The sequence below is a fragment of the Palaemon carinicauda genome, chromosome 37 (genome assembly GCF_036898095.1).
Source record: "Palaemon carinicauda isolate YSFRI2023 chromosome 37, ASM3689809v2, whole genome shotgun sequence".
Classification (NCBI taxonomy): domain Eukaryota; kingdom Metazoa; phylum Arthropoda; class Malacostraca; order Decapoda; family Palaemonidae; genus Palaemon; species Palaemon carinicauda.
The window spans coordinates 18,154,109-18,170,540 of record NC_090761.1 but is presented as its reverse complement, the minus strand read 5'-3'; the positions used below and the strand labels follow the sequence as shown (position 1 = coordinate 18,170,540).

At 42.1% G+C, this 16,432-nt stretch overlaps 1 protein-coding gene and 1 long non-coding RNA gene across 5 annotated transcripts in view; one reads left to right on the top strand and one right to left on the bottom strand.

Moving 5' to 3' along the window:
• Window positions 1-12,605, top strand: part of LOC137629477 (uncharacterized) — a 281,705-nt gene extending 269,100 nt beyond the window's left edge. The window contains exon 4 of the long non-coding RNA XR_011041519.1: window positions 11,474-12,605. This is a non-coding gene — a long non-coding RNA (uncharacterized lncRNA). The remainder of the gene's footprint in view (window positions 1-11,473) is intronic.
• The window catches only part of LOC137629476 (E3 ubiquitin-protein ligase TRIM37-like), a 110,052-nt gene continuing 102,897 nt past the window's right edge, over window positions 9,278-16,432 (bottom strand). For 2 of the 4 annotated variants that reach the window (XM_068360801.1, XM_068360805.1), the window contains exon 16: window positions 9,278-10,137. In XM_068360801.1, coding sequence (XP_068216902.1) covers window positions 9,963-10,137 — 175 coding nt within the window. In that variant the 3' untranslated portion in view covers window positions 9,278-9,962. Of the gene's footprint in view, window positions 10,138-12,918; window positions 13,006-16,432 lie in introns of all 4 variants that reach the window. The other 2 variants (XM_068360802.1, XM_068360804.1) reach the window with 2 other exon arrangements.

The window sequence follows — 16,432 nt, the reverse complement described above, 5'->3', positions numbered from 1 at the left end:
GGGACGAGAGTAAAAAAAACTGACTCGAGAACAACGTTACTCGCTTGGGACGAGAATAAAGATCGGAACGTTCTCTCTTCCTCTCTCTCTCTCTCTCTCTTGATTTCACACAGAAGAGAAAAGCCCACTTACCCTTCGTCAATAAACAGGTTATTTGACCAAAGGAAAAAACTGAAAGGACTAAGAAATTGAAAATTAACAAGTTCCTTTAAATTAGTATTTAAAACATTTCAGTTTGAAAGAAGAATGAACAAAACGTCAAAATCGATTTACTCTTTCTGCAAAGTGAAACCGTGATTCTCTCTTTCTCTATCGTAACGATAGAGCGCAAACTGCGTAGCATAAATAAACCAAACGTTAGTTCATCTTTGAAACAGCACGAAGACTATTCAAAGAAAATCTTTCATAAAATATCTACTAAAAAATATTAATTTAATAACTCTTACAGAGCAAATGATTTAAACTTAACGAAAATAAAAGTTGAATGAGCTCAACGTTGTTTAACTTCGGTTTCCAAGTTAGGACCGCCTACTCTCGGATTAGGGGAGGAATAGGTAAGGCCGCATATAAACAAATCATTAAAATTTATCTTGATGTTTAGTATAAATGGAAAGCTAATCGAAGAGGCCTAATAAAGGCGAGTGAGATATAAAATATATAGAGGAAAATCTATAATTAACAACAACAATTTATAACGTGATAAGATAATTGCTAAAAGCCTAAAACACACTTCCGTACACTAAGGGAAGGGTCGGCCATTTTTACTCTATGGAAAAAAACCAGAGATAAAAGCAAGGGCAAAACACTTTTACTCTCCTTTCAAAAGCATTTCTTTTGAGGATAGTATTGAATAATCCAACACGGCGAAAGCAATAAAACCAAAACCAAGTACTTCACCAATTCGGTAGAAAACTCGAGGTCATAATAGCGAGTGGAATCGACTTGTCGATGAAACCGACAGAGAAGAACTGAAGCTGTTTACATGTATATGCGGTATCTGGCCGATAGTTGGCGCTGGTGGGCACACCCGCTACCTTCATGGCGATCGCTCGGAAGTTTTTGAATTCTGTCGAGCCGTCGGAGACGTCAGCTATTATATATTCACCGGCTAAGTTTAATATTTAAAAAAGATTTTTGATACCAGGGCGGAGATGGGCAGTCCTCTCAAGGTACTTTCTAACGGCACGGACGGGGCACAACTTCAAATCTTCTGGATTCCCTGTCCTAGGAATGGCCGGCATTGAAAAGCCCTCGAACTTAGGGTCCCAGACCGCTGGATTCTGAGTCTTTGCCACGAAAGAAGGGACGAACTTGAGGGAGATTTCCCTCCACCCCTTCGAATGAGAGATGTCGTAAGACAACCCATGGATCTCTCCTACTCTCTTAGCTGAGGCCAAGGCCAACAAGAAGACCGTCTTGAGAGTGAGATCCCTGTCCACTATGTCCTTCAGGGGTTCGAACGGCGGACCACTTAACATTTTCAATACCCTTGCCACATCCCACTGCGGCACCCTGGAGGCCTGCGGAGGGCAAGCTTGTTCGAAGCTCTTGATGAGCATAGATATGTGCCTAGAGGTGCCCAGATCAATGCCCTTCAGAAGGAAGACTTGGCCCAAGGCTGTACGGACTCCTTTGATAGCCGGAATTGACATGCCCACTCCGTCTCTGAGATGCACTAGAAAATCCGCAATATCTGGGACCGAGGCTTTGAGAGGCTTGATGTTCTTTGAGGCACACCATTTCGTAAAAGTAGCCCATTTTGCTTGGTAGACCACTGCTGAAGACTGTCTCAGATAACGTGACATCTTTTCTGCAGTACCTGTTGAATATCCTTCCTTCCTCAGGAGCCGCTCGATAGTCTCCAGGCGTGAAGGCGAAGAGACTGAGGATTGTCGTGGAACCTTTGGAAGTGTGGCTGCCGTAGAAGATCTAGCCTGTCGGGCAGAGGCCACGGGGGAAGACATGCCAGGTCCCTTAGATCCGCGAACCACTCCCTCTCCGGCCACCAGGGCGCTACCAAAGTCATCTTTAAGTTTCGGGCCGTCCGTACTCTGTTGAGCACTTGCCTGATCAATGCGAAGGGGGGAAAAGCGTACACGTCGAGGTTGTCCCATTTGTGTTGAAAAGCATCTTCCAACGCCGCCTGGGACTGGAGAACAAAATACGGGGAGTTGTGCGTTCAGTCTGGTTGCAAAGAGATCCATCACCGGCGAGCCCCATTTTTGAATGATGAGTCTGGCTACTTCTGGGAGGAGGGACCACTCTGTCCCCACTACATGTCCCATCCTGCTGAGGCCGTCGGCTAGGACGTTCTTTTTGCCTGGAATGAACCTTGCTGAAATCACGATCTGTGCCGACTCGGCCCAATCCAGGATCTCCAAAGCGAGATCGCACAACTCCTTCGATTTTAGAGCTCCGTGTTTCTTTATGTACGCTACTACAGTGGCGTTGTCGCACATCAACGCCACTGTGTTTCCCCTCAGAAGATCTACGAACTGTAGGCAAGCTTCTCGGACTGCCTTCATCTCTAGGACGTTGATGTGCTGACCTTTCTCCTCGTCCGTCCAAGTTCCTCTCGTTGAGGAGATGTGCCCCCCACCCCTCTTTGGAGGCGTCTGTGAACAGAAGCATCTCGGGAGGCTCGGTTGCGAAGGGCATCCCCTTGAGAGTATTCGACCGACACAGCCACCACTCCAGGGAGTGTATTGTCTCCGGCAAGACGAGGATTAATTTGTAGGGCGGGTCTACTTGGTTCCAGAGACCCTTCAGGTTCCATTGGAAAGGCCCTCACTAGTCGGGAGTCCAGCATCATCCCCAAGTAGGTCATCCTGGTGGAGGGAGACAGATTCGATTTCTCCAGGTTGATCGTGATACCCAGATCCTTGCAGAATTGAATTAGTTTTACTCCTTGCTCCTTCAAAACTTTCTCTGAGGAGGAAAGGAGTAACCAGTCGTCCAGGTATCGAATGAGGCGAATACCCCGCTCGTGAGCCCACACAGAAACTGTCGTGAAGACTCTCGTGAATACCTGGGGAGCTGTTGACAAACCGAAGCAGAGGGTCTTGAACTGTAGGATCTGGGAACCCCACTTCACCCGGAGAAACTGCCTGCTTGAGGGGTGGATCGGGATTTGAAAGTATGCGTCCTTGAGGTCTATGGACATCATGTAGTCCCCTTCCCTCAAGGACTGCAAGACCGACTTCGGGGTGTCCATTTTGAAGTCCGTCTTGCAAACAAACTTGTTGAGGGCTGACAGATCTATCACCGGTCTCCAACCCCCTGTTGCTTTCTCCACCAGAAAAAGACGACTGTAGAAGCCTGGGCCCGGATGTAGGACCACTTCCACCGCACCTTTCTCCATCATAGTGGAAACTTCCTCCTGAAGGGCCGCCCGCTTCAAGGGGTCCTTGGGTGCTAGCCACTCCGCCAGACTGGCTGGGATCAAAGGTGGAGGTTCTGTTAAGAACGGGAGTCTGTACCCTTCCTTCAGTACGGATACTGTCCAGGGCTCCGCACCGTGGGCCCTCCATGCTTGCCAAAAATGTCTGAGGCATCCCCCAACCTGAGGCTTGGGCAGGAGTAGGGGGCCTCCCACTTTATCTCCTGGAGGAGCGGCCTGAACGCCCTCTCCTGGACGCTGAGTATGCCGTCCTAAAAGAGGCAGACGCTGCTGGGGCTCCTCTACGGGGGGGGCTGCGGTGGTTGAGCCCAAGAGGTAGATGGAGCGTCTCTCCTCGTCTGGCTAGGAGAGGCATGAGAAGTAGAGGGGCCATCCGATGTTGTCCTCCTGTAAGTGGGCCTCCTCACAGAGTGGGGTCTGGGTGCACCCACTTCCTTCCTTTTCGAGACCTTTTCCATGACCTCCTCCAACTGTTTCAACGGAAACAGGGAGTCACCCCACACAGGCAGGCTCCTCAAAGCCCTTGCTTCTCTGTCAGGGATTTTCCGGGAAAGCTTGGCTAAGACCGTATTCCTTTTCCTAAGCACCCAGTTGGCTGACAGGGCAAGAGACTGGAAAGTCAGGAACTTTAAGGTCTTTCCCCCGGATATGATGAGTTCCTTCAGGAGGTCTTGTTTCGCAGGGTCTGTCAAGTCGTAGGTGGCTTGAACACCTACCAGAGTGGAGGCCCACCAGTCAAACCAGGAGGCAACGTGGACTAAGTCCTTGGACATCTCCTTCATCATCGAAGCCTCTGACTGTGAAAAACAAATCGGGGCAGATGCGGCTCTGTCTTCCTGGGCACCCTGACTCAATACTTCAAGGGAATACTCTATTTTGCAGGCTCCCGGTCACTGCCCTTCTGGTACATAAGACCTACTCTGGGACCTGAGTCCCTGGAGTAACTTTGAGGAACTCTGGGACTTGGGGGCTTCGGCATTGCCCGCCACAACCTTGTCCACGTGGGCACGGCCCAGGACCAAATCCCTGGCCACAGGCAGCGCCAGGGAGGGTTTCTGCTGCACGGGGGCCTCCATCAGTCGATTAAGGCTGGAATGCCAGGCATCCTCGTCGGCGGGAACAGGTTCCTCGATCCGGTGATGCCTCCGTATAAGACCTATCACCTTCCGATATGCAGAGTCCTCGGTTGGGGAACCTTCACTGTCGCCAACAACACCCTCCGTCTGAGGCCGAGGTGACGGGCCGACAGGCACCCCCACCTGTCGCTGTGGCTTGGACTCGACGAGCACCTCCCTGTGGTGGTAACAGTCTGTGCCGACGGGAACCTCTGCACTAGACCTGGGTGTCGGGACGGGGATTGCCGTGTCGGCGAGGACTACCGTCCGTAATACGTCTTTGGGCAAAGAGGGCGAGGCTTCCGTGGGCTGGCCCGACGGAGGAAGCCGTCCCTGCGAGTCCAAGGGCCGAGTCAGCTGTGCTGACCCGACTAGGCTGCCCGTCCGAAAGCACGGCTCCCCCCGCTGGGCGGGTTGAGCCGGAAGCTTCGCGGCCTTACGCCTACCTGAAGAGGTCTTCTCGCTCTGTTCCCTGCGAGGGTCATACTTATGCCTGGCAGAGGGCCTCCGTGGAGAACCGTCTCTGGGCCGGCGACTCGGAGAACGCGGAAACTCGTCGAAGTCCTCGACCCTCCTGCGGGGAACGAAGACCCATTCACCATTGGGGGACCTACTCCTCCTGTACTTCCTCCTCGGTGACCTGGAACGTCTTCTGTTATACCTTGAACGTGACCTCGAACGGGAGCGCCTGCTCCTGGATCTCTCCCTCCTCGCTTCACCCTCCGAAGAGACCGATGAGCCGGCCTACGAAGACCCCGACGATACTGCATAACCCGACCGACAGGCGGGCTCGGGGGCAACGGAGGGTTTCGCGAACTGTTGAGTTTCAGAGGTCGAGGGTTGCAAAAACGAGTCAGGAACCGCCGCCAGAGGGGCTGGAAGGGAGGTCGGCCGCACCACGCTGGGGAACCAGGAATCTAGGCCATCCTCCATCCTCAACGGGGACCTACCTGGGGTTTTCGGGAGCTTCCACCCGAAGGCCTCCCCTACCGTCGAGTCCAACCTATCCTGGACGCCATCAGCTGCTGAGGTACCTGAAACACAGGCCCAAGGTGCGGGCGAAGAGACAGGAACAGTATTACTCCACATGGGGTCATCGGAGGAGACGTGCCCCCCAATCACAAGGGCAGAGTCTCCAAGACCCCCAGACAAAGCACTTTCAGGCCCCCCACTAGCCTGTGAAGATTCAGCAACCCCCACATCATGAATATTAGACTCTTGGGGAAGAGCCATCGGTACCTTCCCCACAACGGACTTACCTCGTCCCCTACCCTGGGTAGGGGAAGAAGGAACAGAAACCTCGTCAGACCTTCCACCTGGCGACGGCAATGGCGAAGAGATGCTCGCCTTCCTGGGGGACCGTTTAGAGGACTTCTTTTTCTTTGTGCTAAAACGAACCCACTGGATCTCACTCCAGCTAACACACTCCGGGCACGTATCCGTCGGCAAGCACACTCTACCCCTACAGGAAGAGCAAAGGGAATGCGGGTCAACCTCCGGCTTGGATAGGAACGCTCCACACGACTTCCCGGCTCTAGGCCCAGGACAACGGCGGGTCTGCTCCATCACAACACAAAACCACAAGACACAGGGACGAAGGGAAAGGATTAGGAGAACGCTTGGGGAAGCACAAGGGAATTACGCGAACACGCGAGAACACAAGGGAAAGCACAGAGATACCACGTGGGACACACGAGTCGGGGACACAAAGGGTCGCAAGAGAATGGAGAGCGGCGTGATGGTATCACGACGCGACCAGAGAACTTACAGTACTGACGAGCGAGACCCAAGCTAACGCCGACCTAGCTCAGGACTACCCTCAGGGCACGTTCTCCTTACGCCTGAGTTAGTCCCCACAGAAAACGGAAGTAGGGTAGACTACACAAAACTCTGGTCGGTTGAGAGGAGATTCTAGGTACCTCCTAAGAAAGTAGTTCGAGGTAAGTCTCTGTGTTGGAACAAAATAGCATTAACATTAACATTATAGAAATAACCCTTTATTTTCACTCGCAGCTTTCATTATGCATAAAATTTTCAATGTAAATGTGTTAGTGGGAATCATCATTTGTTTAGTTTCTCCGAGTGGCTGGAGTTAAAGTTGCATACAATTGTGATTGGTGGAAATTTCCAATTGGAGATAACTATTGAGTGTATTGTGATGTAGATTTGTTAAGCTTCTCTATTGTGAATATTGGTAGAAATATATAGTGATTATCATATGAATGGTATAAGAGATTGGTGATAATAGTCAAATGAAGTGATAATTGGTAAGTATTAAAAGAATTGTGTTAAAGAGATATAGTTTAGGAAGTGGTGAAGATTAGAGGGTTAGGAATGAATGGAAAGAGAGTTCTGTATGAGAAAGTGATTGTACCAACTGTGATGTATGGATCAGAGTTGTGGGGAATGAAAGTGACTGAGAGACAGAAATTGAATGTGTTTGAGATGAAGTGTCTGAGGAGCATGGCTGGTGTATCTCCATTAGATAGCATTAGGAACGAAGTAGTGAGGGTTAACATGTGTGTAAGAAATGATTTAGCAGCTAGAAGGGATATGAATGCATTGAGATGGTTTGGCCATGTAGAGATGGATAATGGCAGTCTGTTGAAGAAGGTGATGAATGCAAGAGTTGATGAAAGAAGTACAAAAGGAAGGACAAGTTTTGGATGATGGATAGTGAAGAAAACTCTAGGTGACAGATGTGAGAGAGGAAAAAGAGCGTGCTAGAAATAGGAATGAACGGCGAGCGATTGTGACAAGTTTTGGTAGACCCTGCGGCTTCCTCGTTGCCTTGGTGACTACTGAGGTAACAGCAGTAGGGTTTCAGCATATGAAGTTTCATTTGTGGTGCATAATGGGGGAGGTGGGCTGTGGCACCGTAGCTGTATCAACCAAACTGCCGAATCCCTCGTCAGGCTGGGAGGAGCGAAAAAGTAATTTTGTTCTTTTTTTTTCGGCTACCCCCTAAAATAGGGGAAGTGCCTTAGTAAATAGATATAATGCCAATTATCAAATTTCCATAAGAGACCTGAGATTAGCATATGAAATGTGACATTATGATTATCAAATCAATGGTGACAGAGACCGATGGTAATTTTAGAATTTATACTCTGGGAGATTTAGTGGCTATTATCAAATGAATGCAGATAGATTTGTAATAGTTATCAAAATGGATATTGGTAGAGATTAGTAGTGCATATAAAATTAATAATAAGAGACTGATATCAATTGAAAAATTATGAGTGATAGAGATTGATGGCAATTAAAAAGGAATATAGGGGAGAGATTGATTAAAGTAGAGTCATGCATTACCTCTACAGATAATGGATAAGTCATTTAGTTTGTCACAGTCTTTCCAAGAGACAATACATATATACAAATAAGCAGCCCAAGTCATCTTTACACCCAAAACGGGAGTACAGAGCATCGGGCAATAACTGCAGACTATTTATCAAGTACGGGGAGGTTGTAGACGCTAATGAAAACTGAAGAGATATGAGCAGCCCAAAAACTCCAAATTCACTGAATGTAAGCTGTGGACATTCCCACTACACTACCACAATTATAAAATTTTGATTATAAAATAGTGATATGGATTGATAGTGATTATCAAAGGAATATAGTTACAGATTAGTGGTGATTATCAAGTGGATGGTAATGAAGATTGATGACAATTATTAAATCAGTAACAATAGGATTTGGTAGAGATTATCAAATATAGAGACTGGGGCAATTGCCGATGAATGGTAATAAAGATAGGCACTTGTCAAATTAATTGTCATAGGAGTACTTATTATCAAATCTACAGTTTTAGAAATTTGTTGGGAATTGATTCAGTGAATACTTGCATGAATAGTGGTGATGACTATCAAGTAAAGTGATGTCAGTTGGATGTGATTAGGAGAGTACTATAAATAGGGATTGTTGGAGGTTATCAAGTGACTAATGATATTGTTGATTATCAGTTAAATGGCCGCAGATTGTTCTTTCAACCTTATTAGTCCCACTTTACAACAGGATCAACCACTTTAGTCTACTTTCTCCATCTGTTTCTATTCCTTGCATCATTTTCCTCCAATCCCACCCCAACCATATCCATCCAACTGATCCACTTATGCCCTACATTCCTCATCATTACTGGTATGTATGTTCTTGGCTCTCTTGATTGAATCTAAAGCCTCCCTTCTTATTACATACCCATTGTTATCAAAGACGAGCTTTAGATTATCTGTCTTGAATTAACCTGTTCTAGTTATTTTCCAGTGCATGTGCATAAGAATCTGACTCATGCCATTTTTACAAACCATTTTAGGTGTGTGTGTGTGTGAGCACACATCTGTAATGACAAGTATTAGGGTAGAATTTGGGAAAATGCCCTGAAGGGTGTCACCTGATTGCCATTTTAGTCTCATCACTCCTCTGGATTACCCAGCAATAGATCCGATCGGCCTCATTTGAACAGGAGATTAGGCAAATCAATCTAATGCTGCAAATTCGCATTGAATAGTAACAATGGAAACCATGTGGCTGCTACATTGAAGAATGTCAGTTGGAAATATGTGAGTAACTTAGGAGTAATGGGTTTATATGAGAATAATTTACAGTATTCTTATTTGAATACAAACTTCATTTACCAAAATGAAGTTTCTCTTGTAGAATATTTAATAGCTAATTCCCACTTGTTTCTGTATCATATGATTTTAGAAAAAGATAAAAAAAATAATAAAGTAGTGCCCAAGTATTTGAGAGGTAAACAGAGAAATATTTTATAAAATTTATTTTTACATATTTAAAATAAATACATTCTGGTAATAAAAACAAATATCTTATAGAAAAGTCAAGCAAAGAAAGCATGACAGTAAAGCAAAAGTAAAAAAGAAGAAATGGTGTGTCTGAAACGGCACAAATACAGTACAGTACTACATAAAAAAATTTCTAAAATCAGTTGTGAAATTTTATGTTAATTTGCAATTTAAATATTTCACAAATTTTCCATTTTTCATTTGGTACTGGTTAAGTGTATCACTGAACTCTAGAGGTTTGCCATTTCAAGAGCGACTTTAATAAGAGCGAGATTCAAAAGTCTGGAAGAAGTACTACCATATATCCTGAAGTTGCAGTTACAACACCACCACTAAAGAGGCAACATTGAATACAATACTAAAAGTATTAATTATAGCTGAACACCTAACAAAAACCTATTTCATAACTTAAAAAATTTTCGTAATGGAAACTAATTAATCACAAATTTTATCCTCTAATTTTTTTTTGCAGTTCAGCTAGTATTCCTGTATTAACAAATGCAATCTCTTAAGACTTCAGAGGAAGTACAAAAAATTACTGAAGATAAATCATGAACAACTGAATTTCTACTGCAGTAGATACCTCAGAGTTCACTTATTTTCAGTTTTTAATCCATGAGATGAAGGTGCTATGTCTTTTTAGCATCACTTGTCATCCTTTGTTGGTCTGCGGTCTTCCTTGTCTCTGTGTTTGTCCGGAGTTTTATCCTGGGTATATTTCTCTGCGGGCACCTTGAAGCCAAGGGCAAACGGGAGGCCTGCTGCTGCTGCTGCTGCAACCCACCCGACTTTTTCACCTCCTTTGGTTTCGGCCATTTTGCTGAGGAAAAATAGTAATTATTTTAAATCATGCACTCAAAATATATTTTCTTTACTTAGTACAATAAATAGCAATACAGTACCCAAAATTCACTAAACTATTAATGGCACTGCAAATAGAGAGATTAATATAACAGGAAAATCTACCAACCTATCTATACAACTTGCTCCAAGACTCTCAATAATTCACTACCCAACCTACCACTGTACTGTACATCAAGTAATTCAAAAAGAAGAAAGTCTCGTCTTATAAAATTTTATTAAATAATTTTTTTTCAAATAATTTTGTTGTATATATTTGTATTTTCATTTTCAAAGTTCACGTTACAAGTTCCTTAAATGCATCTATGAAATAGTTTTTAATGTGGTGATATCCATACTTTCACCTGTTTTGAGGGGTTAGAAAATATTAAGGAAAAAGTATAGCCAGTATAAATAGCATACTAATGAATTCCTGACTATATATTTTACAGGGGTGGCTAGAGAGGTCTTTTACAATACCAACAAACCGTACTTCTTGTTAAATTTAAATCACTATGTAAAGTATCTCCATATATCTGTATGCTATAAAGAGCTGCATATGCATTGTTTCTCGCACAAGTTAAGGCTATTCATCTTGACTATTAACCCAACAGATACCAAACCTTCCACAAACAAAACAAGCCCAAATTAAAAGCAAATAACATGCCTACTTAAAGGAATTCTAAGTTTTTCTTTCTCCATATTTGCTGAACATCTACCAAACCAGTACTACTGTGAATCAAAATACCTGTAGTAGCCTACCCTACTAGGAATCTAACGATACCAGTCGGTTATTGCAAGAAAAGTAATTTTAAAAAGTTGCCTCTTTACCTTAATTTTTTAATTAATAAAGCATGTGTGTGGTGTCATTTTAAGGGATTAACATTTTTTCAGTTTGAACATATCTTAAAATAGCCATTCACCATTGTATCATCCTCAAACCAAGTTGCTAGGATATTAAGAGATGCCTTGCAGCCATTAGATTCCCCATGGCATATCTTGTTAACATGTTAACTAATATTCCTGATAAATTAGATGATGATGATGATCATCATCATCTATAACTAGTCCAATGCAGAACAAAGGCCTCAGATATGTCCTTCCAGTTCTGTCTGTTTATGGTCTTTGCTTGTCTACCTTCATCATCTCCCACACCTATTGATGCAAAAGGCCTCGATTAGATTTTGCCAGTCTAAATCTGCTAATTTTCTTAAGTTTGTCATTCCATCATCTTCAATTCCTTCCCCTGCTTTGTTGCAATCTCTAGGGATCCATTCAATTATTCTTGATGTCCTTCTATTATCTCCTCATTACAGTATATGTCCAGCCCATGATAATCATGGATAGCATCAAATCAGTTACCAGTTAACATCCAGAAGTTTGTAGATGTCCTTACAAGAGAACCAAATCCATATATGTTATGGTGGATATCTGGGATCTCTGGAGAGATTGATGCTTCATGGCCACTTCAAAGTTTTATCTCTCCAGTTTCTGCTTATAAACTCGAGGACAGCTACAATAAAAAACTACAATGTTCTGTTGTCAGTGTTGAAGGATAGTAGTGACACAAGGACTATCATTGGCAGATTTTCTCTAGTTCCTTTGTATCTAGGAGTATCAACACACAATAATACAATGCACTGAACCAGTAATGGTGAGCCCATGCCCAGGAGCACATTTGCTCTCGGGACGAAAATGTACTCGATAGCTTTTTATTTTAGCAGCATGGCCGTTTTTCCTTTGCCTATCAACAATCATGACATCTTTGAAAGGACAGTTAGCAACAAGTCCAACTATACAACTGCCAGTGCAAACTTAGGGAACTAAGAAGCTATCTGTTGGATTTGGAAAGTTTGGTGTAAACACAGGAACATAAAACCCCTTGCTAAAAAACCTCATTATGTTCATAACTTTTACAGGTGTTCTTTTGCCTACTCTGAATACAGACCATGTTTACCATCACGGCTGTCTAAATTCATCTAAGTATGAGTCGCAGAAAGGAACAAATCTCAAGAAAAAAAGCCTTCTGGCTTTCACATAAACATAAAGGCATATAAATACATTCAGCAGCTAGCTGCCATCCTTCAGGCAGAAACACAGGGGTGCCCTTTTACTAAATTCCATTAGAGAAACTATGTGTTTGGATCTATCTCTGTTGAGACTGATTGTCTTGGTGAGTGCAGTGTTACCGGCAGCAAGGCAACATGCGCATTCATTTTCTTCATAATAACTAGAGAATCTTCATCTTTAGAACTTGAGGCAGATATAACTACAATATCTATGTTTAAGCACGAAAGTTGCAGGAAAGAATTCATTCTCAAACTATTATGAGCCACTTCCTAGATCCATAACTATGATTTCTAGCTTTTTATCATCAATTCTATACTGATAAATTTTGTTTAATGACTTTGCCAGAACAATTATAACTTTTCCTCCATCCTATATGATTGCTTTATAATATTCATACATTTGACATATCTTTCCTTACAACCCCATTACATAATTGTAGATAGTGCCCTCCATACAGGCTTTCAATCTTTAGACAGAAATAAGAGTGATACAGGCATCTTATGTATGATAGGGATATATAGTAGAGGTCTCTCAATCCTGAATGATATAAGTCTGTGGGACTGGGATTTCCTTGTCTGTGAAGATGGCATTACTTTATAAAATTAATGGGTCTGGAAAAAACTGTTATAAAACACTCATTCATTACATACTGCATTTATTTGGTTTAAAGAAAATTTGGCTGTAAACCTACCGAAAAATAGTTAGGATGTTTTGACCCAGTTGATCGCCTTATCATAAAAGCCACCCATAATGACTCGTACAACTGCCTAAGACACATCTAAAAACATAGAGAGGCTCATTCCAAAATCATATCAGAACAATATTAACATCAGAAAGCAGCCCTTACAAACCCTTGAAAAAAGAATGCCTCACAAAAACTAGACAATGTAATAGCTAACTACACCAACAACATGAAATAGCCAAAGTATGGAAGAGTATGCACTTCTTGAACCTTGACCATTGACAAATGCATGGTCCGTGACCCCTTTTTAAGAGCACTTTCACTGAAAGTAGACTCGAAACACTTAGACAAGGTTGCATATTTTACACCTGAAATTGAAACAATGGTTGTTATTCCTAAAACAATATAACTCAACTTGCCTTTAACTACCACTACCAAGAGACTTTTAAAGAATTGTTAAAGATGCTGTAATCAATGAAAATGGCACTACAGATATTTAAACCAGTTCATAAAGGGTTCGTCTTGAATAAAACCTACAAGCCTACATTTTAAACTTTGCTAATCTTTACCATGAGTCTGAAATATAAGTTTAGTTAGGGCTAGATTAGTCATTAGTAAAACTTCAAAAGTCCTAATTACTGATTAAGCCTGAGAATCTTTAATATAACAATCCATGGCCACTATCATCATTGCTAATTTTACTTCATGTTTCCTTTAACAGGGTTTAGACTGACTAATTCTTGCTCTTCTCTCCTATCATGTTCACCTTTAGTCCGAATTCCCATTAGGTTTTATTATACTGGCCTTCCTACTTCTGCTCACTTTCCTGCCACTTATAATACATACATTTTCTACTCTTCTCATGATGCTCTCAAACGATACTTATTTTCTAGTTTTAAAACTCCAAATCTTTGCTACTTCAGCTGTGAATCCAACCAGTTTGCCATCCTTAGTTCAAAATATTTATATCTTCATAAAATTGATTCTCTGTTGCACAAGAAAATATTTACACAAAGATCATAAAAAAAGGAAAAAAAGTGTACAGTTTTATACTATGTGCATGTTTACCAGTTCCAGTGCTTCAACTGTCCATTTATTATTTCTCCAATTGTTGCCCTGCTGCTGTACTAATTTTTCGTACACATTTTAAATCACATATAAAGCAGGATGTTGCCAAAGTCCAAGTAAAGTAAATCTTTACATCCTAATCCTACATCTTTCAGAATATAAGCTTCCTTATTTCATTCAATAATACCTCTTCTCTACATACCAAGCACTAAACTTGTTTATTCCTGGAAAATCTCTAGGCTATTGTTCAGAAGAACATTTCTCTTTTAGTAGATGCTAAACTTTACAAAAATTAAATGAACCCTTTGATATTCTTGAGAGGTCCAAACCTTGTCGGTGAAATGAACCCTTTGATATTCCTGAGTTCCAAACCTTGTCGGTGATAAACCACGCCATTCTGGTTTACCGTTCATGAGCTTAGAAGTAAATATTCTCTTATTCCTCACTGTAATCTTCAAAGATTTTAACACTTATTGAACTGAAGTGTTGAGAAATGCAATGAACTAAAACATCAAAATACAAGCACAAGTAAATACTGTACTGTACTGACCTGATTCCTCTCCCTATGGTTATCCATGGAATGAGACAAGGTAAAGAGAAGAAAAAAAACATATTAAACACACCCAGGTACAGTATAGGAAACTCAAGGTAAAGGCAGTTCTTTACAAATGTAATATATAAAAATTCCTTCTTTCAATGAACTGGGTAGTTTCTTCCAAGGATCTCTATAGTTTTTTACCCAAAGATTAATTAATAACTACAGTAAATACAATTTCAACAACTTTAAATAAGTACATTTAGCATCTACCATACACACAGCAATACTCATTAAGAGCAGGAACCCCTACCACTTCTACCTGTCTGAATACTAGACAAAATTAATGAAATTCATCCAAGCTCATAGCAAGCACAAAAACTATGAGTCAAAACAACATTATTTCAAATATGAAAAAACTATTTCAGAATTTGCCATACCATAATCTAATAATTAGTATTCTACCAAATGTACAGATTCACTTGTACCACTTACATCCCCGGTCATACTCCTAACTAGCATATAACCAGGGATATGACAATTTCAAACCCTGGAGGTAAAAAATACATAAATATTGATTGCTAACTGATGAATATAACAATTTTTAAGAGTAATTTGTATTTTCCATGATACACATGCAAGTCCTTTAAATTGGGGATATGTCTTCAGCAGTGCTAGAATGGCCATTGAATTTTTAACAAGACTTAGCTAATAACAGATTATGTAAGGAGGATGATCCACCCACCATTTTAAGACTAAGACTGAGAGGGGTGCTTAAGGTAAGAAACTTAATTTAAAAGACTCAGGTTTGTACAGTATCACTAGGGAAAATAAAAATTACACTTGAAATTTGTTATTTATTCCTATACGGATACAAACATTCTGACCTTTTAAATAGAAGACTTGCTCATTGGTGACAAAAAGTCCTCTAGGACCATATTGGAAAGATTTTTCTTTCCTAGACATATCCTTGGCCCTGTACAGGAGCAAGGAAGGTGATTGTAGCAATCTCCAAACAGCTATTAATAGGGATCTAGCTGTTAGGGCCTTGACCAGTACTGGCTTAAAAAGAGCCTGGTACTTGGTCATGGAAAACCTATTTTCCTATCAAGGAATGGTGCATCTGCAATGTTAAAAAAAAAAAACAGGCATATTAAGACAAATGTTTGATAAGACAGACTCATTCTCTCCTTTACCAGGAGGACGGGTGTTGCTTCTTGGCAGATATAGTCTCCAAGAAAGGCAGTCTGTCATATATCACACCAGCATCATATATCTGACCAGCATATAACAGTAACACTAACAGTAACACCTGTTGTATCCCCTTGGAAGGGGAACAAGAAAGAGATAGAAGATCCAGTCATTCTACCTCTTCTCATGACTTATGCTGAAAGCAATACCTTACATGGTATGGATACCAAGTCCATAAAGGAGCTAGAAGTGTTACAGGACCCAAGGAAAAGGGTTCACACAGTCTGTAGGTAACATCCGACATCTTCAGACCTAACCTTCAGCTCCAAACCAGACAGCTACTGACTGATGGACTAGGCTAGTAGGTTCTTCCTTGACATGACAAAGGTACACCTTGACCAAAGTTGCATCTATAAGCATGCAAGTTCAACATGGCAGAAGAAACAGCATCTGTATGCTTTCTTCTTGTTTCTGCTGTGGGAAAGTAGAGGGTTGTGACACTCGCACATCAAGTGTCCAGTTCTCCTGAAGTAGCATCCTGACTTGAGACCAGGAATCTCTATGTCAACATACTGTACATGGAGGGATAGGATCAAGAGGGTCCCAAACTGATGTTTAAGACCAACTTGTCCTAAATCTTTGTCATACAGTTTGTCAAACTATGAAGGGGACAGAACCCCTATTGCTATGATATTTGACATTTAAGAAAAGTCAGAAACTCTTCTACTA